The sequence below is a fragment of the Eleutherodactylus coqui genome, chromosome 3, assembly GCF_035609145.1.
Source record: "Eleutherodactylus coqui strain aEleCoq1 chromosome 3, aEleCoq1.hap1, whole genome shotgun sequence".
NCBI lineage: Eukaryota > Metazoa > Chordata > Amphibia > Anura > Eleutherodactylidae > Eleutherodactylus > Eleutherodactylus coqui.
Window position 1 is genome coordinate 30,224,756 of NC_089839.1, and position 25,927 is coordinate 30,250,682.

Sequence of the window (25,927 nt, forward strand, 5' to 3'; positions counted from 1 at the left end):
CATTTCAATGTGACCCCAAACTTTTGAACGGTAGTGTACATGGGTGATTTAGTAGACTGTCTTATCTTCTAATCTTTCTTCCTCAGAAGACATGCAGGCCTATAGAAGGGTTTCATTTAACCCTTTCACTACTTATACTAGCAGCAGGCTATATCTTTCTAGTCTACAATGCAATATAGAATAATTAACTGATACATTGATCTACAATTTTCTTAACATTTATGCAGAGCCGCAGACCTCTCCCTTTGAGCCTTGATCTGTGAGAGATCAAGACCCCTCTGATAACGCATTTCAGGAGGGCTTGTTTTTTGCGGGATGAGTTGTATTCTGCAATGGTGCCATTTAATGCACCATATAATATACTGAAAAACTTTTTTAAAATTCTAAGTGTTGAAAAATGGAAAAAAATGAAATTCTGCCATCTTTCAGTGCGTCTTGTCTCTACAGCGCACAAACTGCAAGAAAAATGATATAACTTTAATCTATGGGTTAGTATGATTACTACGATACCAAACTTGTATAGTTATTTCTTGCTGTACTACTTTTTTTTCAAAGATATTTAATTTTTTTCAACAATTTTCTGTCGCCATCTTCTGTGCACAATAACTGTCGACATAGTTGGGGGGGGGGGTCATTTTGTGTGGGACTTCCTGTAGTTTGTGTTGGTACCATTTTGGAATACATATGACTTTTTGATCGCTTTTTATTGCATTTTTCCTTGGAGGCATGGTGACAAAAAAAAGCGCATTTCTGGCGTTCTTTTTTTTTCTGATTACCTTCATCGTGCGGGGTAAATAATGTGTTACTTTGATAGATCAGACTTTTACGGACGTAGCGATACCAAATATGTATTTTTGTTTTATTATTTAGATTCTTTTATTACAAATATGGCAAAAGGTTTTTTTTTTACTTTTATTACTTTTTTTCTTAAATAGTTAGTAAAACTCTATTGTTCTTATTTTTACTTTTTTCTTTAAGTCTCCACAGGGGACAACTTGCGCTGCTTTGATCGCTTCTGCAGTACGATGTAATGCCATAGCATTAAATCATACTGCAATCTGACAGGCAGTTCATCAAGCCATGCCACAGGGATAGCTTGATAGGCATTATGCCATGACAGCCCTGGGGCCTTTCAGAAGGACCCCGGCTGCCATGACACCCACACGGCTCCCTGCGGTCTTATTGCGGAGGGCAGTATGGGACCCTCGAACATTAGTCGGGGGATTTAAAGGGCTAACAGTCCTGATGAGCTGCACCCGTGAGGTATGGAGAGAGATAACATCTACCTTCATACATGTCCGGCAACATCAGGACGTAAAAACCCGATAGGGTGGTCACTGAGGGGTTAATACAAGGGGCATTAGAGCACAGTGCCATAATATAAGAATGGTAACAGCCAGTTGTTAGTTTATTCATAAATTTCTAGATGAAATAACAGAGGTAAAAAGAAAAAAAAAGACAAATTACACGCCATGGTAATCCACGCCCCCAAACCACACCACTTTTTACCCTGGCTGGTATTTTTTGGCAAAAAAGATATCAGCCTTAGTGGGGCGGCATTTTAGCTTTTTACCTTCTAGAGAAAAAAAAAAATCAGAATGTGTCCCGGTCTCACGCCTAAATCAGTTACAGTAAAGAGAGCATGGAGGCCGTTCTGTTACTAGGATAAAAGTGTGATTGTTCTCAGCAAGAGAAACCAAGTAATCTTGTAAATATGATACCTTTTAATGGCTAACAAAAATACATGATGTAATAGCGAGTTTTCAGATCTTCTATGGACCCTCTGTCAGGCTTAAGGGTCCATAGAAGATCTGAAAGCTCACTATAACAACATGAATTTTTGTTAGCCATAAAAAGGTATCATATCTACAAGATCACGTGGTTTCTCTTGCTGAGAACAATCACACTTTGCTCTCCTGGCTAACACAGTACCAAACTTTTTTTTTTTCCGTTTTATTATTAAAGTAGTATAGCAGAATATATCACATACTGCACCACCTGATGGCACTATGATGGAGTCCAGCTGTATTCCATCCACGAGCGGGGAGAGGGGGGTCCAGACTGTGATATCTCTTTATGATAAATACACTAATATATAGAATCGTGCTGCAGCTCCGCATCTGAGCCACGAGGGACAGAAAAGAGCCTCGTATCATAATCCACAGTATCACACACGGGTGGCTTACCCAGAGATCAGCGGTGCAGGAACAGGACGATGTCTGTACCGGAAGAATATTCTAAAGTTCATTGCTGGATATTTATAATGCTTTTCACAGCAGTTTTTGGCATAAAAACAAAGTTGCTAATTTTTGTGCAAGGAAACACTTATGCAACAATTTTTTGACGACTTTTTAGCTTTTGTGCTGCCCTGGGCAGACAGATTTATGTATAATTTACGCCAAAAACTGGAATAAATTATGCAAGAAATGTACAGCAACTTGGACCTGGCGCACGTTTCTGAGAAGGTGCCTGGAGGTGCTGGGATGCGGCTAATACATGAAGAGGTGTGCGCCCAGGGTCGGAGCGCAAGCCACTGCTCCAATACCTGTGTAGTGGCCTGCGCTTGTAATTGCAGATGTAGCCCCCATTGCTTTCAATGGGACCTCAGCCTGCAGTTACAAGTGCTGGCTACTACAGAGGGTACGCATCAGTGGCTTCCGCTCCAACCCCGATGTACACCAGCACTGTCAGTGGGTGAGCGAGCGGTGGGCCTCGGCTGATCAACTATTGATAACCTATGCTGAGGAGAGCTCATCAATAATATTTTCATGGAAAGCCCCATTAATAAGTTATACAATACGTTAGATGTATGCAAAATGGCGCTGTTACAAAAAAATTATACAAAATAATAATTATCTTTCTAAAACCAAGTCCTCGTACGGCTGCGTCCGCCAGAGAATAAAAGTTCTGGTTCTTGGAAGGTGGGAAGGAAAAAAATCTGTGACTATACTGAAGCTGACGTGTGACGGCCGGAGCTCCACACACATATATCATACATCACACATATATATCACACACATACATGTGACATGATGATGAGCCTCACCTCTCCTCTCCAGCTCTTCTCTCCCGTTCTCCACATGTTTCTTCAGCCAGTCTATACAGATATTCTCCAGATAATTCCTCAGTCTCTCCCCCAGTCGTACTTCCGGACTGTTCCATCTCTGTGTGGTGATCAGCGCCTGGCTCATGGTGGCCGTGTATGTCCAGGTCTGTGTGTCCAGCGCTATGAACTCTCCTCCATCATATCCATACTGCTCATATCCTCTGATGCTGCCGTCATCTCCCAGCTCACAGCCGTACATCACCTGGAAGGAATGGAAACCTGCAGACATCACAGAACATGTATGTAATTAATGTGCCAGTCATATGTGCAGTATATATGTGTGACATATAATACACAGGTGTATGACACATACTGTACATATTATATACACAGGTCACTCGTGATGTTATACGTGTCCTTCACATGTACTATATACAGTCTATAACACGGCTTATTAACAGCCAGGTGCGAACACTTGTGTGTGAACTACAGTTCCCAGCATGCCCGCCAGCTACTGGTTGTAGTTCAGTGGGCTGAACACAGTATGTACCGCTACATCATCCCTAGTCATGTGACTGACAGGGCAGCGTAATGGTTGATGGCTCCGCCCACATACAGCGTCTGGTCAGGTAACTGTCATGTTCCCTATAACTGATAGATGGAATGGAAGAGTCCAGAGGAGAAACGGGGGGAGGTGAGGTGAGGAAGGGGTTAATGCCACATTTGTGCGTCTCTGCACATTATTATATAACTGCCTTACTGGCTCCTTGTAGACTGAGGATGAGCATAATACTAATGGAGACGTATTACACATCCCGTGTCCTCACACTGAGCACGTAACGATGTGCACACTCTGCATGGAGGCGATCACTAACTATAAGGGCCCGGGACTTGCTGCGGACGATCTGCGGTCACCACATACGGATCTGCGCTGCACCTGGACCTACCGACTGATACAATAAGGGTGGATTCACATGTAGCATCAGAGCCCGTCCTCACCGCCATATGGGCATCCAGGAAACACACACGGTTTAAGTCCAAAAAGTGGCTGATTACGTAGCGTCTCACTGACCCATAGCTTATAATGGGTTAAATATAGACAAGCCGTGCGAACGTTTCTGTGCTGTTTTTTTTATGGGATTGAAAAGTTATACAATTGAATTCCCAAACTTTCTTGAAACTTTATAAAGATTACAGTAAACACGTATACGCTTTTCATTTATAAAACGGATCAAAGCGTATTTTAACATACATATATCGCACATACGATTTAAAAATTAAAAAAAAGTTTGGTCCAGTGTCGCCAGTAGAGCAAAGTGTGATTGTTCTCAGCAAGAGAAACCAGGTAATCTTGTAGATCTGATACCTTTTAATTGCTAACAAAAATACATGATGTTACAGCAAGCTTTCCAATCTACTCAGGGTTCTTCCTCAGGCTTAACCCCTTAAAGGGGTTGTCTCGCGAAATCAAGTGGGGTTATACACTTATGTATGGCCATATTAATGCACTTTGTAATATACATCGTGCATTAAAGGGGTTGTCCCGCGGCAGCAAGTGGGTCTATACACTTCTGTATGGCCATATTAATGCACTTTGTAATGTACATTGTGCATTAATTATGAGCCATACAGAAGTTATAAAATGTTTTTTACTTACCTGCTCCGTTGCTGGCGTCCTCGTTCCCATGGAGCCGACTAATTTTCGCCCTCGGATGGCCAAATTAGCCGCGCTTGCGCAGTCCGGGTCTTCTGCTCTCTTCAATGGAGCCGCTCGTGCAGAATGCCGGCTCCGTGTAGCTCCGCCCCGTCACGTGCTGATTCCAGCCAATCAGGAGGCTGGAATCGGCACGTGACGGGGGCGGAGCTACGCGATGACGCGTACAAGGGGCGGAGCCAAAACGCCGATGCTTCTGAGACCAGCCGAAGGGAGAAGATCCATCTGCGCAAGCGCGTCTAAAAAAGCAAGAAGACACCGAAGTTAGACGGCACCATGGCGACGAGGACGCCAGCAACGGAGCAGGTAAGTGAATAACTTCTGTATGGCTCATATTTAATGCACGATGTATATTACAAAGTGCATTAATATGGCCATACAGAAGTGTATAACCCCACTTGATTTCGCGAGACAACCCCTTTAAGTAGCGGTTTTCTTACCACCCTGTAATTTAATTTCAACTCATTTTTCAGTTGCGTTCCAAGAGCCATAACTTTTTCATTTTTCCATTGACCAGGCCATATGAGGCCATGTTGTTTGCGGGACAAGTTGTACTTTTTGATGGCATCATTTTTGGGTACATATAATGTATTGCATAACTTTTGTAAAAACATTTGTAGAGAGATTGGGGAAAAAAAAGAAATTCTGCCATTTGTTTTTTGGATCTCATCTTTACGGCGTTCAGCGTGCAGAATAAATAATGTGATAACGTTATTCTCTGAGTCAACACAATTCCGGCGATACCAAGTTTATACAGTTTTTTTAGGTTTTACTGTTTTTGTACATTGCTAAAGAATATTATATGGACTATGTTTACATTGATGCTGTGAATAAATGCTGGCAGGCGCCAGGTTATGAATGAGAATCCACATCTCTGGAGCATTTCTGCATGGCTGGTGGCCATTCTGGTATCAAAGGTGGGGGATGCAGTGGCAAACGGACCCCAACTTGTCACATATGGTGGAGCATGCGGAGTGGGGCACAAAGCAACGCCAGGAGGCTGAATGTGGGTTGCTGAGGAGCGATGAAAGCTGCAGGCTGAGTTTTAAAGGGCCAGGAGGCTGAAAACTCTGGTTGTTGAGGAGCAGCACAAGCTGCAAGCTGTGGTAAAAGGGCCAGGAGGCCGAAGCTGCGGTTGCCTTGGAGGGCAACAGAGGACCAGGCAGAGGACGTCAACAAGGCAAGTTGGTGAACTTATTGCTTCATTTGTTCATTGTGGACTTGAGTAGTCAAGATGGCGGTGGTTGAGGGAAGCCACCTAAAATAGCCCTGCTGTGGTTTCAGGCGGTATGGACTGCAAAGAACCGACGGCGACGTATGGACATTTCTGCATGATATGTTTTCTGTACATGATGATACCGTGAAAGCCGCACAGTGTACATGGACATTTAATGAGAACTTGTCTGAGAACTGTGTTGCTGACCAGGTGGTGCAGGAAAAGTCCATTAACCCTGAACTGTCGTGTGGGGGATTGTGGGAAGTGTTTGCTATATAACGTGCCTAGTATGTGTAGTAATGTTCCCCAAAGTAAGTCAGAGTGTGAACAGGTTGCTATAAAGGGTTCAGCCAACACCCAGGTGAGAGTTAACACAAATATGCCTCCAGAGGGAAAAAGAGGATTTGTAGATGTAGTTTCCAGAGAAACTGAAGTATTTGCCAGCAGCAATCAGAAATCCATTGGGACTGTAAACATTACAAGCGCAAGGAAGAAAAAAAAAAAAAGAGGAAAAAAGCTGCCTCTAGTGAGACAGATGAGGTAGTCAGTGCAGATTCGGGAGTCCAAAGTGAGACAGACCGGGAAAACTTGCTTAGAACTCAGGAAGGATTTGTACTGGTGCAAGCTTACATGAAGTTTCTTGAGGAAGCATGTCAAACTGCTAATAAAAGATATGATGCGCAGTTGTAAAAAGAAAGGGCCAACTTGTGTGTGCTTGGAGAAGAAGCCAAGAGGCAAAGGCTATTAGCAGAGGAGCAACAGAAAGATTCCTGATAGAAAGGGACAGTGCTTCCCAGGAAGCTGATCACCTGGAAGCAGAGAATGCAGCTCTCGTAAAAGAAAATGAGCACCTTGGAATTGGCTAAGGAGAAAGCTGATCATGGAGTGTTGCTAGGGAACGAAATCATTCAGGGTGAACAAGGCTTGAAAAAGAAGAAAATAAAGTTTGCAAAGACCAATGGTGAATGGGAGTATCAGATAAGTCAGGTCAAAGAAAAACTGGAAATGGAGAAAGCTGTTTGCAACCAGGCAGAGAAGCAACCAGAGGTCTTCAGAGTCATATTGGACTTTAAGTAAACTTGTCACGAGCAAGTGCTGACCCAACTATAGACAAGCCGGGATAAGGAAATTGAATTATATGAAGCCCAGAGCCAGGACCTTAATCAGACTCCTGCACTAGCTATGGGGGAACTGTCCCAACGGTTAGAGCAAGCTGAAAAAGTGAAACATTTTTGAAGAGGTCAAACAGGCTGTGAAAAATGAGTGTACTGAGCTGACCCATAAGGTGAAGTTGCTATTGAAGGACAAGCAGGAGTCTGAATGCCAGAGAAATACAGTAGAGATCCAGCATCAAGTACAAATCACTGAAAGTGACAGAGTGCAGACAGAGCTGTCTGGGAGGCTAAACAGACTGCAGGTGGAGTTAGAGGCTAGGATTGAGGAGTCTCAGAAGTTGGTGCAGGAAAAGACACAGCAGAGGCTTGACCTTGGTGCACACCTGAAGTCAATGCAGGATGATAGAGATGTGTTTCTCAAGCAGTTGGAGGAAGATGCAGACACTAGGAGGAAAAGAAAATGGAGGAGAGTGTTGCATCATTGGACTCTGTTGAAAAAAAGCAAAAGAAGAAAGTTCAAAAGGAATTAGAAGCTGCAAATCAACGGAAAAAGCAGCTGCTCATGACAAACTAGAGAAGGCTAACACTAGACTTCAGCAAGAATTAGAAGATATCAGTGTGGATCTGGATCACCAACATCAGATTGTGTCCAACTTGAAGAAGAAACAGAAGAAGTTTAATCAGTTGCTTAGTGAGGAGAAAACCATCTCTGCTGAATATGCAGAAGAACGTGATCGTGCGGAAGCAGAGGTTAGTGAGAAAGAAACCAAAGTGATCTTCTTGCAGCGCACCCTGGAAGAGGCCTTAGAAGTGAAGGTTATGTTAGAAAGACTTAACCAGCAGATGGAAGTAGAGATGACGCAGATGCAGGAAGAGCTTGCAGTGGCGGAGTGTGCCAGAAGACAAAAGCAAAAAGAGAGAGATGAACTCACTGATGAAATTGCAAGTAGCAGTAGTAAAGATACTCTACTTGTGGAAGAAGAGAGACTGTTAGAATCCAGTACGTCACAACTGGACGAAAATGAAATACCTGGGAGAGTGTTTGCGGTTCTCACTGTCTTATATGTGGAGACCATTCAGAGTGGAAAAGATCTCTGTTTAGAGAACACAGTCCTGAGGGAGATGGAAATCACAGTTTGTAAGAGTCACTCTCAACAAATAAAAGTGAACATGACCTGAAGTTCCCAATAGAGACACAGCAGGAGTTCCTGAACATACAACTGGAAGGTGAGGAAAAGTCCATTGAAGGGTTCTTGGGCCATTCATCAACTGACATGAGCTAGAAATATCAACATGCTGAATGGATTAAAAGGTGAGCTAGATCATGAACGAGGAAATCGGACTGCACTTGGACGTCCCAATGCTCTACGTGAACACAACAATAGACTTGAAATGGCTCTGGGGAAAAAAAAGGCAGATTTGGTTCAAGTGAACTTACATGTCCAAGCGATCCTGAAACTTAGAGAAGAAGTCAAATGAGAGAGCTAGTAGGAAGTCTACGAGATGCTCTGAGAAAACAGGAAGTGAAGGTCACCAGTTGGGCTGAAGCACTGTTCCAGTTAGAATTGGAAGAAAGGGCTCGGGAGGAAAATACTGAAGCGTTACCCTTTACATGTCCCCGGAAAGTGGTGTCAAAAGAAAAGGTGTGGTTTCAAAAGTTTGCCCAGAAGTCAAGCACAAAGATGAAACTCGTGGAGTCAAATAGTTGTGTAGGGGGTCAATCAAGTCTTGACCGTAGAGCGGATGCTGTCTGCCTCCAGATTAGTCTTGAGATATGGGTACCCATAGACGACACAAATGGACAACCACATGCTGGATGAGTTGTCAGAGTGAAGTAAGTTTATTCAGAGTATTACAGAAGTTATAGGGAAAAGTTTGCTGACGTATGATTTGATTACTGCGCATGCCCCAGGCATGCTCAAGGCTACATAACATCTGCAGATTTTAATTAGCATTACACATCTTTTAGAGAAGTCTCCTACATAAACAATATATCAATGTCCGGTGACACCTGTAACAAAACAAAACATTCCTGGACACTTCTGAGAGAAAGGAGTGAACTTTCTCAAGGGAAAGAATGCATGTGAGAGAGGAAGCTGATAAGGATTCGAAATCATTATTATAATTGGGTCTAACATTCTTCTAGTTCAAAAGTGAAAGTTGTACAAATACATGTATTTAGCAAAAGGAAAGAATACAAAATGGAGTCGCTGTAGTCAATAAGGCATAAACGTGAATTTACCCCTCACAGTTGTTTTGCTAGAAGGAAGGTTGAGAGTCTAGGGAGGTCCAGGGCTCAGTTCAGACAAGTAAATGAAAAGAAAATCCTGATAAAAAATCTTAAAAAGTAAAAACTGTGAAAGTCATTGAGAAAGTGAGTGTTGAGCTACAAATGGAGGCTGAGCAGCTCTGTGAGTTACAAGAGGTAGTAAAAATAAAGAGAGACCCCTAAGCCTGGAGTTTTGACCCTGGAGGGACAAAAGATAGTGTGATACGGCCTACAGCCTTTATCAAAGAGGGTGGAAATGTAGTGGTGCATTACACAGAATGACCTGCAGAGTATGCTAGTGATAGGGTTAATTTAATTTAATTTTGTTTCTAAGCATAACATAAGGAGCGGAATTTAGAAGTTCCTTATTTCAGTCAGGGCCTTGCACCAGATAACGAACTGACAGTTTGTGGCGGGCCTACTGACCGTTTGTGGCGGGCTTACTGACAGTTTGTGGTCGGATGCACCCGAACCACAGCAGATGTGTTTCCTTTCTAAGATACGTTGGTTTCCCAATGTGCTGATATTCTGTTTCAGTCACCTGATTAAGTAATTCTTCAAAGTTGCACCCTGCGCGGGCAACGGCCTATATAAGCTGTGTGTTTCTCCAAATAAAATAGAACTCATTTGATCCACTGAGCTGTGTGTATAGTGGCTTCTTCTGGTTCTCCTCGTGCACGTGCTATAACTTTCCTTTGAATTTGGACTCAGGCAACATTCGCACTGGTCTCCGTTGAGACCCCCCACAGTTTACTTGGCTGCCCAATGTGGGGCAGAAGCTAACTCCTTACCTGCAGCCGATACCTGATGACCCTACCTGCCGACCAACCGGACCAGAGGCCACGGGACCCCAGATCTACAAAACACCGGTGTAAGGTAAGCCCTTGACTTACCACTCCAGCTCTGGGCTCCCCTGACTTCATTCAGTCCCGCGTTGACAGGAGGTGAGTCACTGCATGTTATATAGGACGCTTCTGCCTGTAATTTTACGGTGTTCTTAGTAACCGTGCTAGACGGAAGAACTCACTACTGGGATATTTTCATGCCATGTTGCCTGTAGTAATTGTTGAAATCTGTACGTTGATAGTCTGTGTCATTTTAGCCATAATTTGCTTTTACTGAATCTGTTATAATATCACCAGAAGTTCCCTTAGAGGAGAGGTCTGGTCTCCCCTGAATCCCTAAGTAGTCTAAGTGATTGCTGTAGTAGTTCCGTAAAACTATTCCAGGACCAGGGACTAAGTGTCCTTAGTGTAACTGTGTGAAATAAGGTCCTGTAAACTTAGTGATAAATAGTGGGAAATAAATTACCTTCGTGGTTGAGAAATATAAAAAAATAAAATAAAATTAAAATAATAAAGATAAGGTCTATGGGACAAATCAAAATGGATTCTGAACAGTCTAAAGCTTATCTGACCCCTATAGAGATAATTAAAGAGAGGGAAGGGGGAGACGATTGCAGACAAGCGTATAAAATATATAGACAGATAGGACTTAAAAAGGGACGAGAAAAACACATGAAAGATATCAGAGAAAGGGAGTCATTTTATAGTTTGTATTCCTCTGTGACATAAAGCAAGTTCATGAAGAATCTGTGGACAATTATGTGACAAATAACCATTATTGTTTGTCTTGTATGTCTGATGTTATGTAATCTAATCTTTGTTGTACGTCTTAGTCTTCTTCATATAAATGTAAGAAAGTTGTACCCCACTCACATCTATGGGGGCTTTTTAAGAATACAAGGGTTAAAAATGCGGAAAAGGTTGCGCTGTTAGAAGCGCTTAGCATGTTTTCTTTTCTATGTGTTTAACTATTCGTATCCTCAGAGAAATATACCTCTTATAATTACTAATGATTAATGCTGAATGTTCTGGCTGCTTTTTAATGATTTAGCTATTGTTCAGTTTCATAGAGAGATAAAATTCAGGGTCATAGAAAGAAGGAAGACAGACGCTGATGAAATAAGAAACTTATAATGAATTACGTGAATTATACGGTCTTAAAAATAGAAAACATAAAAGGATTTTAAGATATATATATTTGCTTTCTGGGTAAATGTCAGTTCTGTGATTGGTTGAATGTCTGTATCACTGCTAAATGCTGTTAGTACTGCACTGTCTCTGAGAGAATGTTCTGTAGGAGAAACATGCAAACGACCAGCATCGAAGGGGTGGAGCTAGATGATGTAAAAGTATGTAATGTTTCATCCCTCTTTTGTCTACAAAGGAGGGGGTGAGGAGCTTGGGCAGTTAGGAAAAGTTTTTTTTCTCAAACTTGATGAGACATTGCAGGCAGGATCAGATTAATAATGAATTTGCTTAAAGAATATAATATTCCAATGTGGATAGATGTTTGTGGATTATTCTGCCTTGTTGTAATTTATATCACTGTTATTTGTACTGATATCTTACAAGCCTTATCTGCATCCATCAAATTCTCACCAGATGGATCGGTACGGGTTGAGACCTCAGGTGACAGTTCAGAAGAGGTTTGTAAACTAACTGCTCTCTTGGTAGATCCGGCTCATGTATTTGTCTTGATAGCTACTGCAGAAACTCAGCTTTCCGCAGGTCCTGACAAATAGTAAGCCACCTCCAAGAAAGACATAGGGAAATTGAATATACCCCCTATGATGGTAAATCTGAAGCCAGGATACGCACCCCTGGGTCAAACAGTATCCCTTTAGTTTCCTACAAGAAAAATGCTGATTGGGGAACAAGTGGGAGACTTGGTTCCGATGGGGGATTTGCGTGAGATACATTCTCCAGCAAACACCCCTCTTTTTCCAGTAAAGAAAAGACGCTAAAGGGTCGCGATGCCTCACGCGCTTCCTTGTGCTGGAAAGTCCTGAAAGCATATTGGGAACCGACGTGATGGGACCCTTGGGAGGTTGTATCAAACTTCACCCGTCCGGTGAGGCTCGTATACACCCTGGGTCTGAAAGTCACCCGACCTTCTGTCGGATGGCAGCAGACCTAGCGACACCTCTCCCTGTCCTCACTCTTACGTACGCAGAGGACCAAGCTCTTAGTGTCGTTCCTTCGAGCCTTTGGGCTACCAGACAGACGGACCTCGACAGACTGCCAGTATTTGTTTGCATTTACTTTCAGAGGAAAGCAGTACTGTTGGACAGTGCTGCTACAAGGGGCTCACAATAGCCCAAAACCAGTTCACCAGATGCATGAAGCTGGTATTAAACGCCTGGCCAATTCCCGAGGGCACCACCCTCTTGTAATATATTGATGATTTACTTTTATGTACTCCTGACCCAAATAGTTACCTCAATGCATCACTAAGCCTTTGTGTTTCCTCCATCAGAGTAGAATGGCTGCAAAGCCAGTAAAGACAAACTTCAGTTCTGCAAATCTCACGTAGTGTTCTGGGGCCACTGCCTAGGTCCAGGCACTAAACACCTGACGCCGGAGCGCACAAAGGTGGTAAGTGACATGCAACTTCCCACCTCCCATGCCCAGTCGCGTACCTTTTTGGGACTGGTTTCATACGGTCGGCCGTGGATACGCTCTGTCTCCATGACCATGCAGCCTCTGTACGACTGTTTGGGTTCACGGTCATTTTGCCCTGACCCCGCAGGCCAAGTCAGCCTTCCATCGGCTGAAAGTACAGATAACCAGTGCACCCGCACTGGGGCTGCTAGACTATGACAAACCTTCCCAAATGTACATCACTGAGATGGCGGGACACGCCACCGCTGTACTGACACAAATGCATGGTGGCAAAAAGTGACCTGTAGCATACTACAGTGTCCATCTTGACGCGGTGGCTAGAGGGTCTCCATCATGCATTCGAGCGGTCCTAGCAGTTCAGGCGCTACTGGACAAAAGTTCTGACGTTGTCTTAGATCACACCATGGTGATCTACACCCCACATGACATACATGGAATTCTGACACAGGTAAGCCGTAGACATCTGTCTCTTGCTAGACAGATCAAAATGGAACTTGCAGTACACTCTTCATCCAATGTCTCATTTCAACGTTGCACCACTTTGAATCCGGCCACCTTATTACCATTAGGTGACACTGATTCAAATGGGGGAGTAAGGTCAGGGGACCCGCTTTTTGGAAATTCTCTGACTGATGATGAGGAGGAGGCCTTTGACACCGAACACCAGCATGATTGTGCAGCGCTCATGGAGCAGGAGACAGCTGGGTTCGCACATGTCACTGACAAACCTCTCCCAAACCCCCACCTTGAAATGTTTGTGGATGGATCAAGATACCTGACTGACGAAGGAAGGTTTGTAACAGGTTTTGAAGTAGTCACACTGAATGAGATGCTTGTACAAAAACCACTGCCGCCATACATGTCAGCGCAGGAGGCTGAGCTCCGTGCTCTAACTGAGGCCTGTACGAAGGTACCACTGCTAACATCTACACTGATTCCAGGTACGCCTTTGGTACTGCACACGATTATGGACCCATCTGGCGGTCCAGGAGCTTTCTCACGGCACAAGGCAAGCCCATTAAGGATGGTGTATCAGTAGGTAGATTAATGCAGGCCATCATGTTGCCAGAACAGGTGGCCATAATAAAGGTTAAAGCACACACGCAGGGGCAGTCACCAGAGAGCAAGGGGAATGATAGAGTAAATAAGAAAAAGGTTCATACTGTGGTGGCCAAGGCAGGAGTTTATTGGGACCCTAAGGCCTCATGTCCACGGGGAAAATCAGATCCGCTGCAGATTCTACATGTAGAATCTGCAGCGGGTCCCTCCTGCCCCGCGGACATGAGCGCCGAAAATAAGAATTTAAAAGTATTTACCATCCGGCGCGGGCGGAGAAGATCAGCTGTTCCTCACGGCCGGATCTTCATTTTCGGCCGGCGGATGAATTCCTGACGCCGGCGGCACGTCGCCGACGTGCCGCGCGCATGCGCCGGGCACATCCGCCGAGCCGAAGCGAGGAAGATGCGGCCGTGAGGAACAGCTGACCTTCCCCGCCCGCGCCGGATGGTAAATACTTTAAATTCCTATTTTAGGTCTCCCGCGGATCTGGACGGCTTCCATAGGCTTCAATAGAAGCCCGCGGGAGCCGTCCCCGCGGGAGACCCGCACGAAAATGGAGCATGGTCCGGATTTTTCCATGCTCCATTTTTTTTTAAATCCCTTTTATTGACGATCCGCGGGTATTTATCTACCCGCGGGTGGTCAATGCATCCCTATGGGATGCGGATCCGCATGCGGGAGATCCGCTGCGGATCTTAAATCATATTTTGCCCGTGGACATGAGCCCTAATAAGTGTGAGTGTGAGATACACATGATTGTGACTGTGTGCTGGGATATTACTAAGTACAAATTTATTTACATGAGTTGGACTAATAGAATATCTATTTGGGTTTTTGTTTTGTGGAAAAATTATGTGAATGTATATTGCATGACAATCTTAATTACAAATCTAGGAATGGGATGTGGTAAATACATAACTACTAATGAAGAGGATCATGACAAATCTGGGAATATTGGGTTATAAAATTTGCTTAACTTATGTTCGCAGTGTTTGATAACGTGAAAAATAAATAATTGTACTGATGATGATATTGATCAATCTAAGATTATTGTATTGTAAACTTGATTGATTTGCAATATTTGATATATTGTTTGTTTACATAGTAAAATTCTTGAGTTTTATGTCTACTGTATGTAGAAGGTATTTGTGCTGAAATGTAGAAAGATTAGGGATATCTGAAATATTCATTTGCTACAACAGAACATTACTCCAGTCACTCTGGGCAGACATTGTTTTATTGATAAATTTGACCTACAGATTTTTGTTTCATCTATTTTTATGAAGGGGTGAAGAAAAGCACACAAGACCTTGGATTGGGATTTTGTTTTGTTTGATTTGCCATGGACTGATTTATTCTGGATCAAGTTTATTTGGGACTGAGAAAATTTATGAACTGAGTCATTTCCACCAGGACATTTGGACTTTTGCAATTGTGATTTGAAATTTCATCTTCTCTAAGTGCATGCTGCACCTATCCACACGCTGAGACTATCCAACTGAGCCTGAAGAACTGACAAGTGTGCCTGACTGCTGATACACTGTCACCGGAGTGAACCTCAGATGTTCTGCAGAATGCTGACCGCCAGCTGATGACGTCAAAGGAGGGCTAAGCCTCACAGCTCCTCCCTAAAGACCTCGGGCAACAAAGTGGTGTAGAGAGGGCATCTGCAACATTGGAATAAAGGGGCTCTATAGTCAGCTGTGGATACTTCTGGATATGGAGAATGGAGAAGATTGTTTGATACCAATGTAATGGGCGGGCACAGATTCCTACTTAGGGTCTGTTCTTTGGCTAACCAGGGAAAGCAGTGAGGGCACAATAATCCCCCTGCTTCCCTGCATCGGAGATCCTATAGGTTTGGATCTAAAGAAGATCAAGAGAAGAAGAAACAATTTTACAGGAAGAGACATTTGTATTCAACATCTAACGTTTTTTTTTGAATTTTTTTGTTTTTCAAGCCCAGATTTGACAAGATTGGCTTTATGTTGATAGCAAATGAAAATATAGGGAACAGTGTAATAAGTGTGACATTAGATTATCTGGTTGTATATGTAATATATTATGGAAATGAAAAATATGGAAAACATTCGGAAGTTGCTAATAGAACTTGGATATAGAATCATATGTCAAAAGGTATATTGAAAATAGCTGCCAGCATAAAACAAGATAAAGATCAGGGATGGTTTAGCTTTCTTAACCCTGCCAATTGGTTCTCGGGGTTAGGAGGTTTGTTCATGGGAATTCAACAAAGTATATTACAAGTGGTAATGATAATCTTATGTATATATATATTGCAATAAAGGTAATAATTTCATGCGTAGCTAAATGTACTGAAAGCCGATTTTCTGCACCAATTTAAATGTCTTGATACCCTAGATGGACATAGAGTGCACCATTCCTACCTGGGGATCCGGCTGGAGCCGAATCCAACGGGTGACAGAACCAGGAGATAATGGTGGCTCTGATGTCCAAATGGGGGATTGATAGGGTTAATTTAATTTAATTTTGTTTCTAAGCATAACATAAGGAGCGGAATTTAGAAGTTCCTTATTTCAGTCAGGGCCTTGCACCAGATAACGAACTGACAGTTTGTGGCGGGCCTACTGACCGTTTGTGGCGGGCTTACTGACAGTTTGTGGTCGGATGCACCCGAACCACAGCAGATGTGTTTCCTTTCTAAGATACGTTGGTTTCCCAATGTGCTGATATTCTGTTTCAGTCACCTGATTAAGTAATTCTTCAAAGTTGCACCCTGCGCGGGCAACGGCCTATATAAGCTGTGTGTTTCTCCAAATAAAATAGAACTCATTTGATCCACTGAGCTGCGTGTATAGTGGCTTCTTCTGGTTCTCCTCGTGCATGTGCTATAACTTTCCTTTGAATTTGGACTCAGGCAACATTCGCACTGGTCTCCGTTGAGACCCCCCACACTAGCCAGGCATTCTAATACCTGCAAAAGGGAAAGAGAGGGTTAACACCCTGGATGTAGCAAGATTTTGCTACAAAAGAGGCAGTTTCTACCAGAAGCAGAAGAGACAGCTCAGTGGAGCTGAAAGGGCTGCTAGCCCACGGTCCAGTGCAGACCAGGGAAGACGACCCTAAACTCAACACCCAGGTGGGGTGCTTATATGGACTTTATGATTTGCTAAAGAATATTATATGCATGACTGGTGGCCATTCTGGTATCAAAGGTGGGACACGGACACACAGACACACACACAGACAGACACACACACAGACACACACACACACACACACACACAGACACCACCCTTTAGTAGCATTGCTCTTAAGTAAAGCTGTTTTCAACTAAAGTCAATGTGTCAGGGCAGCGGCAATCCCTCAAATAAAATTCCATTCCTCAGATAAGGTCGCCACTCAGTGAGCCGGCGCACAGCTGATGCCAGTAACTTCCTGCTTCTCCTACATCAGCGCGCGCCTACTCCTCCCCCTACCCTCTCCAGTGCACAGTGCCGGCTGAACGTTGCTGTGTCTGCCTGCCTCTGACACAGTACAGCAGCTGAATCCCCAAAGTGCCGGCTGAACGCTGCCTGCCTCCTGAATCCCCACTGTACTGCAAAATGTAAGTACTGTACAAATGAGTACAGTACAGTAAAGAAATGTTTGCAAATAAATACTGCAGTCCTATGTCAAAGCACAGATAACACAGTGATACATACTGCTAATGATGTCCCTGCAGTCCTATGTAAAAGCACTATATGCTAAATGTCCAAAAACCTGTTAAATCTTAATTTATTCTTTACAGTTGTGTTTCATATGCATTCAGTATTGATTGTTTTTGGTATTAACCCCTTCCCGCCCCATGACGTAAGGGTACGTCATGGGAGCGGGGTACTCCCTGCAAAATCACGTACCCTTACGTCATAGGGATAGCGCGAGATCATACCAGATGTCACTATTAGCTGGCCTCCCGCTGCGACAGCGGGGGGCATCGGAAATGCGCCCCCCCGCTGTTAACCCCTTCCCTGCCGCGCTCCCTCTGTGACTCCAGCCGGCTCTCACGATAACATCGCGAGTGCCCAGCTGGTTGCTATGGTAACAGGACGACAGATGCCGGCGTCCTGTATTGCCATAGCCTGTGATCACTATAGTAAGCGATAAGGCATGGCAGGAGAGAAGTCCTGCCATGCCTTACCGTAGCGATCTGCAGTCCTGCTGTGTAAGTCCCTCAGAGGGACACAAATAGTGTAAAACAAAGAATAAATATGAAAATGTAAAAAGAATGTTAACCCCTTTTTTATGTTTTTTCTCATATTAGCATAAAAAAAAAAAAATCACACATATTTGGTATCAACGCGTCCATAACGACGCGTACAATAAATTGAACACGCTTTTTATGGCGCCGGGCAAAAAGCGTTAAAAAAATGCTAAAAAACTGAGGCAAAAATGCTAATTTTTAGCATGTTGTCTACCAAAAAAATGCAATAAAAGTGATCAAAAAAGCCGTATGTACCCCAAAATGGTACCAATAAAAACTACAGCTCGTCTCGCAAAAAATAAGCCCTCACAGAGCTACGCCCATGGAAAAATAAAAAAGTTATAGTTTTACGATATAGTCCATGTACCCAAAAGTGGTACCAATAAAAACTACAGTTCACCACGCAAAAAACAAGCGCTCAGATGGCCGTGTCGACGGAAAAATAAAAGTTATGGCTTTTGAAAAATGGAGATGAAAAAAATACCAAAAATCATTTGGTCCTCAACGCCAAAATAGGCCATGTCATTAAGGGGTTTAAGACCAGAGTTATTCTTTATTAAATGGGGTTTGGTGTGTTTTTTGGAATGTCTAGAACTAATTAATTGGATTTACATTAATTCCTATGGAAATAATGTCCTCAACTAATATTGATTTCTACTAAAGTCCATTGCTTCCGGATACACACACACACATAATTTTTTATTTATTTTAATCTGTAAATTTTTGACTTATTTTTGCAACTCTTTTCAAACATTTTTGTTTCCAACTACATCATATCAGACCTCTGGGGGTAATTTTTTTTTTTTGACCATTTCACACTTTTCCATTGTAACTGGTGAATGCATAGGAGCCGACAGTTATGGAGGAAAACATTCCCTATAGTGGCAATAGTCTCTCTCTCTCACTCTCAAGTAAGCTGGATCCAGGAGCGCACAGCAATGCATCCAGTAAATTTGAAATAACGTTACCCGCGCTCAGCGTGGACCACTCCCAGTGGGATTAAAAGTTTTTTATTGCAACGCGTTTTGACATTAACAGGCCTTTCTCAAGCAATACATAACAAACACATGTATAGACTTATATAGAATTTGTGGATCACTTACAGATGAGGTGTTCGTCTCTCGTACCGCTCGGTACTGTGTGACATCACTTTCGGGGAGGGACCATCCCTCTCATGCATCTAAGAGTCACATGACCCGTGGCGTGAAATGCAATGTGCATTCCATAATTACAACAAGCTTTATTAGCAATCATCCCTCTAGGGCACAGGTGTCAAACACAAGGCCCACGGGCCAAATCCAACCCGCCACCTCATTTTGTGTGGCCCGCCGGATGTGCACAATGTTCCCTCACCTCAGTGCTGCTGTCAGTAGGCGATCTTCTATCGGCTTGTTTTGTCTAGTGCAGACAGTAATAGAGGAGTGCTGATAGCACACTGACAACAGCCGCAGAGGAGGGATGAAGACTGCAGAGAACATGATCTCTGCAGCGAGGAGAGCGATGCTGAGGAGAAGCAGCTGCAGAGTGAGAGCCTGGTCAGCGCTGAACTCCTCTTACTGGCCCTACCTCTGTTCATGGCTGCAGGCCTGGGAGACATCAGGGGCCCAAGTATGCAGGAGGGCCCCAAGAAGAGAGCAGCTGGTATACCTGCCAGTGGGACCACATTGCATGCAGGTAAGTATAAAAATGTAGAAGTGTCCTTGTGTGTGTGTGTGTGTGTGTATACACATATATATATATGCACCTGTGTGTGTGTATGTGTGCGTCTGTGCGCATATATGTGTATAATAGTGCGCATGTATGTGTATAATAGTGTGCGTCTGTGCGCATGTATGTGTATAATAGCGCGCATGTGCGTGCTATAGCGTGCGTCTGCGCTATGTGCGTGCAATAGCGTGCGTCTGCGCTATGTGCGTGCAATAGCGTGCGTCTGCGCTATGTGCGTGCAATAGCGTGCGTCTGCGCTATGTGCGTGCAATAGCGTGCGTCTGCGCTATGTGCGTGCAATAGCGTGCGTCTGCGCTATGTGCGTGCAATAGCGTGCGTCTGCGCTATGTGCGTGCAATAGCGTGCGTCTGCGCTATGTGCGTGCAATAGCGTGCGTCTGCGCTATGTGCGTGCAATAGCGTGCGTCTGCGCTATGTGCGTGCAATAGCGTGCGTCTGCGCTATGTGCGTGCAATAGCGTGCGTCTGCGCTATGTGCGTGCAATAGCGTGCGTCTGCGCTATGTGCGTGCAATAGCGTGCGTCTGCGCTATGTGCGTGCAATAGCGTGCGTCTGCGCTATGTGCGTGCAATAGCGTGCGTCTGCGCTATGTGCGTGCAATAGCGTGCGTCTGCGCTATGTGCGTGCAATAGCGTGCGTCTGCGCTATGTGCGTGCAATAGCGTGCGTCTGCGCTATGTGCGTGCAATAGCGTGCGTCTGCGCTATGTGCGTGCAATAGCGTGCGTCTGCGCTATGTGCGTGCAATAGCGTGCGTCTGCGCTATGTGCGTGCAATAGCGTGCGTCTGCGCTATGTGCGTGCAATAGCGTGCGTCTGCGCTATGTGCGTGCAATAGCGTGCGTCTGCGCGCTATGTGTGCAATAGCGTGCGTCTGCGCGCTATGTGTGTAATAGCGTGCGTCTGCGCTATGTGTGTGTAATAGCGTGCGTCTGCGCTATGTGTGTGTAATAGCGTGCGTCTGCGCTATGTGTGTGTAATAGCGTGCGTCTGCGCTATGTGTGTGTAATAGCGTGCGTCTGCGCTATGTGTGTGTAATAGCGTGCGTCTGCGCTATGTGTGTGTAATAGCGTGCGTCTGCGCTATGTGTGTGTAATAGCGTGCGTCTGCGCTATGTGTGTGTAATAGCGTGCGTCTGCGCTATGTGTGTGTAATAGCGTGCGTCTGCGCTATGTGTGTGTAATAGCGTGCGTCTGCGCTATGTGTGTGTAATAGCGTGCGTCTGCGCTATGTGTGTGTAATAGCGTGCGTCTGCGCTATGTGTGTGTAATAGCGTGCGTCTGCGCTATGTGTGTGTAATAGCGTGCGTCTGCGCTATCTGTGTGTAATAGCGTGCGTCTGCGCTATCTGTGTGTAATAGCGTGCGTCTGCGCTATGTGTGTGTAATAGCGTGCGTCTGCGCTATGTGTGTGTAATAGCGTGCGTCTGCGCTATGTGTGTGTAATAGCGTGCGTCTGCGCTATGTGTGTGTAATAGCGTGCGTCTGCGCTATGTGTGTGTAATAGCGTGCGTCTGCGCTATGTGTGTGTAATAGCGTGCGTCTGCGCTATGTGTGTGTAATAGCGTGCGTCTGCGCTATGTGTGTGTAATAGCGTGCGTCTGCGCTATGTGTGTGTAATAGCGTGCGTCTGCGCTATGTGTGTGTAATAGCGTGCGTCTGCGCTATGTGTGTGTAATAGCGTGCGTCTGCGCTATGTGTGTGTAATAGCGTGCGTCTGCGCTATGTGTGTGTAATAGCGTGCGTCTGCGCTATGTGTGTGTTATAGCGTGCGTCTGCGCTATGTGTGTGTTATAGCGTGCGTCTGCGCTATATGTGTGTTATAGCGTGCGTCTGCGCTATATGTGTGTAATAGCGTGCGTCTGCGCTATATGTGTGTAATAGCGTGCGTCTGCGCTATATGTGTGTAATAGCGTGCGTCTGCGCTATATGTGTGTAATAGCGTGCGTCTGCGCTATATGTGTGTAATAGCGTGCGTCTGCGCTATATGTGTGTTATAGCGTGCGTCTGCGCTATATGTGTGTTATAGCGTGCGTCTGCGCTATATGTGTGTTATAGCGTGCGTCTGCGCTATATGTGTGTAATAGCGTGCGTCTGTGCATGTATGTCTATAATAGTGTGCGACTCTATATTATATATAATATATATATATTATATATAATAGTGTGCGTATATATATATATATATATATATATATATATATATATATATATATATATATATATATATATATATATATATTAGTGTGCGCCACTGCCCGCTATGGGGGGGGACCTTGTTACCAATCGGACCACTATGGTGTTCACTTTTACTATACTGTCTTACAATTAACAATTAGAATAGGCCCTTTGAAGGCAACCATAAGGCTGCTGTGGCCCTCGGTGAGAATGAGTTTGACACCCCTGCTCCAGGGCAAAGTATTCACTATTGTTTCTACTGCGACCGGAATAAAACCATTATTGTGATGTTATTCACACAGTTATAATTAATTTACAATAGTTTTGCCTAGTAACTACAGAGTACAGGAGTCCCTGCTTACTACAGGCTGTCATATAATGACCGTTCATGTATTAGTGCTTATCATAACTACAGAGTACAGGAGGCCCTGCTTACTACAGGCTGCTGTCACATAATGACCGGTCATGTATTAGTGCTTATCATAACTGCAGAGTACAGGAGTCCCTGCTTACTACAGGCTGCTGTCACATAATGACCGGTCATGTATTAGTGCTTATCATAACTGCAGAGTACAGGAGTTCCTGCATACTACAGGCTGCAGTCACATAATGACCGGTCATGTATTAGTACTTCTCATATCTACAGAGTACAGGAGTCCCTGCTTACTACAGGCTGCTGTCACATAATCACCGGTCATGTATTTATACTTATTATACCTACAGAGTACAGGACTCTCTGCTTACTACAGGCTGCTGTCACATAATGACTGTTCATGTATTAGTGCTTATCATAAATACAGAGTACAGGAGTCCCTGCTTACTACAGGCTGTCAGATAATGACCGGTCATGTATTAGCGCTTATCATAACTGCAGAGTACAGGAGTCCCTGCTTACTACAGGCTGCTGTCACATAATGACCGGTCACGTATTACTGCTTATCATACCTACAGAGTACAGGAGTCGCTGCTTACTACAGGCTGCTGTCACATAATGACCGGTCATGTATTAGTATTTATCATAGCTGCAGAGTACAAGAGTCCCTGCTTAACACAAACTGCTGTCATATAATGACCAGTCATATATTAGTATTTATCATAACTGCAGAGTACAGGAGTCGCTGCTTACTACAGGCTGTCAGATAATCACCGGTCATGTATTAGTGCTTATCATAACCGCAGAGTACAGGAGTCCCTGCTTACTACAGGCTGTCAGATAATTACCGGTCATGTATTAGCGCTTATCATAACTACAGAGTACAGGAGTCCCTGCTTACTACAGGCTGCTGTCACATAATGACCGGTCATGCATTAGTGCTTATTATACCTACAGAGTACAGGAGTCCCTGCTTACTACAGGCTGCTGTCACATAATGACCGGTCATGTATTAGTACTTATCATAGCTGCAGAGTACAGGAGTCTCTGCTTACTACAGGCTGCTGTCACATAATGACCGGTCATGTATTTATACTTATCATAGCTGCAGAGTACAGGAGTCTCTGCTAACTATAGGCTGCTGTCACATAATGACCGGTCATGTATTAGTGCTTATCATACCTACAGACTACAGGAGTCCCTGCTTACTACAGGCTGTCAGATAATGACCGGTCATGTATTAGTGGTTATGATAACAGCAGAGTACAGGAGTCCCTGCTTACTACAGGCTGCTGTCACATAATGACCGGTCATGTATTAGTGCTTATTATACCTACAGAGTACAGGAGTCACTGCTTACTACAGACTGCTGTCACATAATGACCGGTCATGTATTAGTACTTATCATAACTGCAGAGTACAGGAGTCCCTGCTTACTACAGGCTGCTGTCACATAATGACCGGTCACGTATTAGTGCTTATCATACCTACAGAGTACAGGGGTCCCTGCTTACTACAGGCTGCTGTCACATAATGACCGGTCACGTATTAGTGCTTATCATACCGGCAGAGTACAGGAGCTCCTGCTTACTACAGGCTGTTGTCACATAATGACCGGTCATGTATTAGTGGTAATCATACCTGCAGAGTACAGGAGTCCCTGCTTACTACAGGCTGCTGTCACATAATGACCGGTCATGTATTAGTACTTATCATAGCTGCAGAGTACAGGAGTCTCTGCTTACTACAGGCTGCTGTCACATAATGATCGGTCATGTATTAGTGCTTATCATACCTGCAGAGTACAGGAGTCCCTGCTTACTACAGGCTGCTGTCACATAATGACCGGTCATGTATTAGTGGTTATGATAACAGCAGAGTACAGGAGTCCATGCTTACTACAGGCTGCTGTTACATAATGACCGGTCATGTATTAGTGGTGATCATACCTGCAAAGTACAGGAGTCTCTGTTTACTACAGGCTGCTGTCACATAATGACCGGTCATGTATTCATACTTATCATACCTACAGAGTACAGGGGTCCCTGCTTACTACAGGCTGCTGTCACATAATGACCAGTCACGTATTAGTGCTTATCATACCGGCAGAGTACAGGAGCTCCTGCTTACTACAGGCTGTTGTCACATAATGACCGGTCATGTATTAGTGGTAATCATACCTGCAGAGTACAGGAGTCCCTGCTTACTACAGGCTGCTGTCACATAATGACCGGTCATGTATTAGTACTTATCATAGCTGCAGAGTACAAGAGTCCCTGCTTAACACAAACTGCTGTCATATAATGACCAGTCATATATTAGTATTTATCATAACTGCAGAGTACAGGAGTCCCTGCTTACTACAGGCTGTCAGATAATGACCGGTCATATATTAGTGCTTATCATAACCGCAGAGTACAGGAGTCTCCGCTTACTACAGGCTGCTGTTACATAATGACCGGTCATGTATTAGTGGTGATCATACCTGCAGAGTACAGGAGTCCCTGTTTACTACAGGCTGCTGTCACATAATGACCGGTCATGTATTTATACTTATCATAACTGCAGAGTACAGGAGTCCCTGCTTACTACAGGCTGTCAGATAATGACCGGTCATGTATTAGCGCTTATCATAACTGCAGAGTACAGGAGTCCCTGCTTACTACAGGCTGCTGTCACATAATGACCGGTCATGTATTAGTGCTTATTATACCTACAGAGTACAGGAGTTCCTGCTAACTACAGGCTGCTGTCACATAATGACCGGTCATGTATTAGTGGTTATGATAACAGCAGAGTACAGGAGTCCATGCTTACTACAGGCTGCTGTCACATAATGACCGGTCATGTATTTATACTTATTATAACTGCAGAGTACAGGAATCCCTGCTTACTGCAGGCTGCTGTCACATAATGATTGGTCATTTATTAGTACTTATCATAACTGCTAAGTACAGGAGTCCCTGCTTACTACAGGCTGCTGTCACATAATGACCGGTCATGTATTAGTGCTTATTATACCTACAGAGTACAGGAGTCACTGCTTACTACAGACTGCTGTCACATAATGACCGGTCATGCATTAGTACTTATCATAACTGCAGAGTACAGGAGTCCCTGCTTACTACAGGCTGCTGTCACATAATGACCAGTCACGTATTAGTGCTTATCATACCTACAGAGTACAGGGGTCCCTGCTTACTACAGGCTGCTGTCACATAATGACCGGTCACGTATTAGTGCTTATCATACCTGCAGAGTACAGGAGCTCCTGCTTACTACAGGCTGTTGTCACATAATGACCGGTCATGTATTAGTGGTTATGATAACAGCAGAGTACAGGAGTCCATACTTACTACAGGCTGCTGTTACATAATGACCGGTCATGTATTAGTGGTGATCATACCTGCAGAGCACAGGAGTCCCTGCTTACTACAGGCTGCTGTCACATAATGGACGGTCATGTATTAGTGCTTATCATACCTGCAGAGTACAGGACTCCCTGCTTACTACAGGCTGTCACATAATGACCAGTCATGTATGAGTGC

General features: G+C 44.2%; 2 protein-coding genes across 2 annotated transcripts in view; one reads left to right on the plus strand and one right to left on the minus strand.

Moving 5' to 3' along the window:
* Window positions 1-25,927, plus strand: part of LOC136620555 (zinc finger protein 665-like) — a 174,157-nt gene that overhangs the window by 74,615 nt on the left and 73,615 nt on the right. The gene's annotated exons all lie outside the window — the stretch shown is intronic.
* LOC136620561 (class I histocompatibility antigen, F10 alpha chain-like) overlaps window positions 1-25,927 on the minus strand; it is a 75,571-nt gene that overhangs the window by 17,280 nt on the left and 32,364 nt on the right. The window contains exon 3 of the mRNA XM_066595407.1: window positions 3,047-3,325. Coding sequence (XP_066451504.1) covers window positions 3,047-3,325 — 279 coding nt within the window. The remainder of the gene's footprint in view (window positions 1-3,046; window positions 3,326-25,927) is intronic.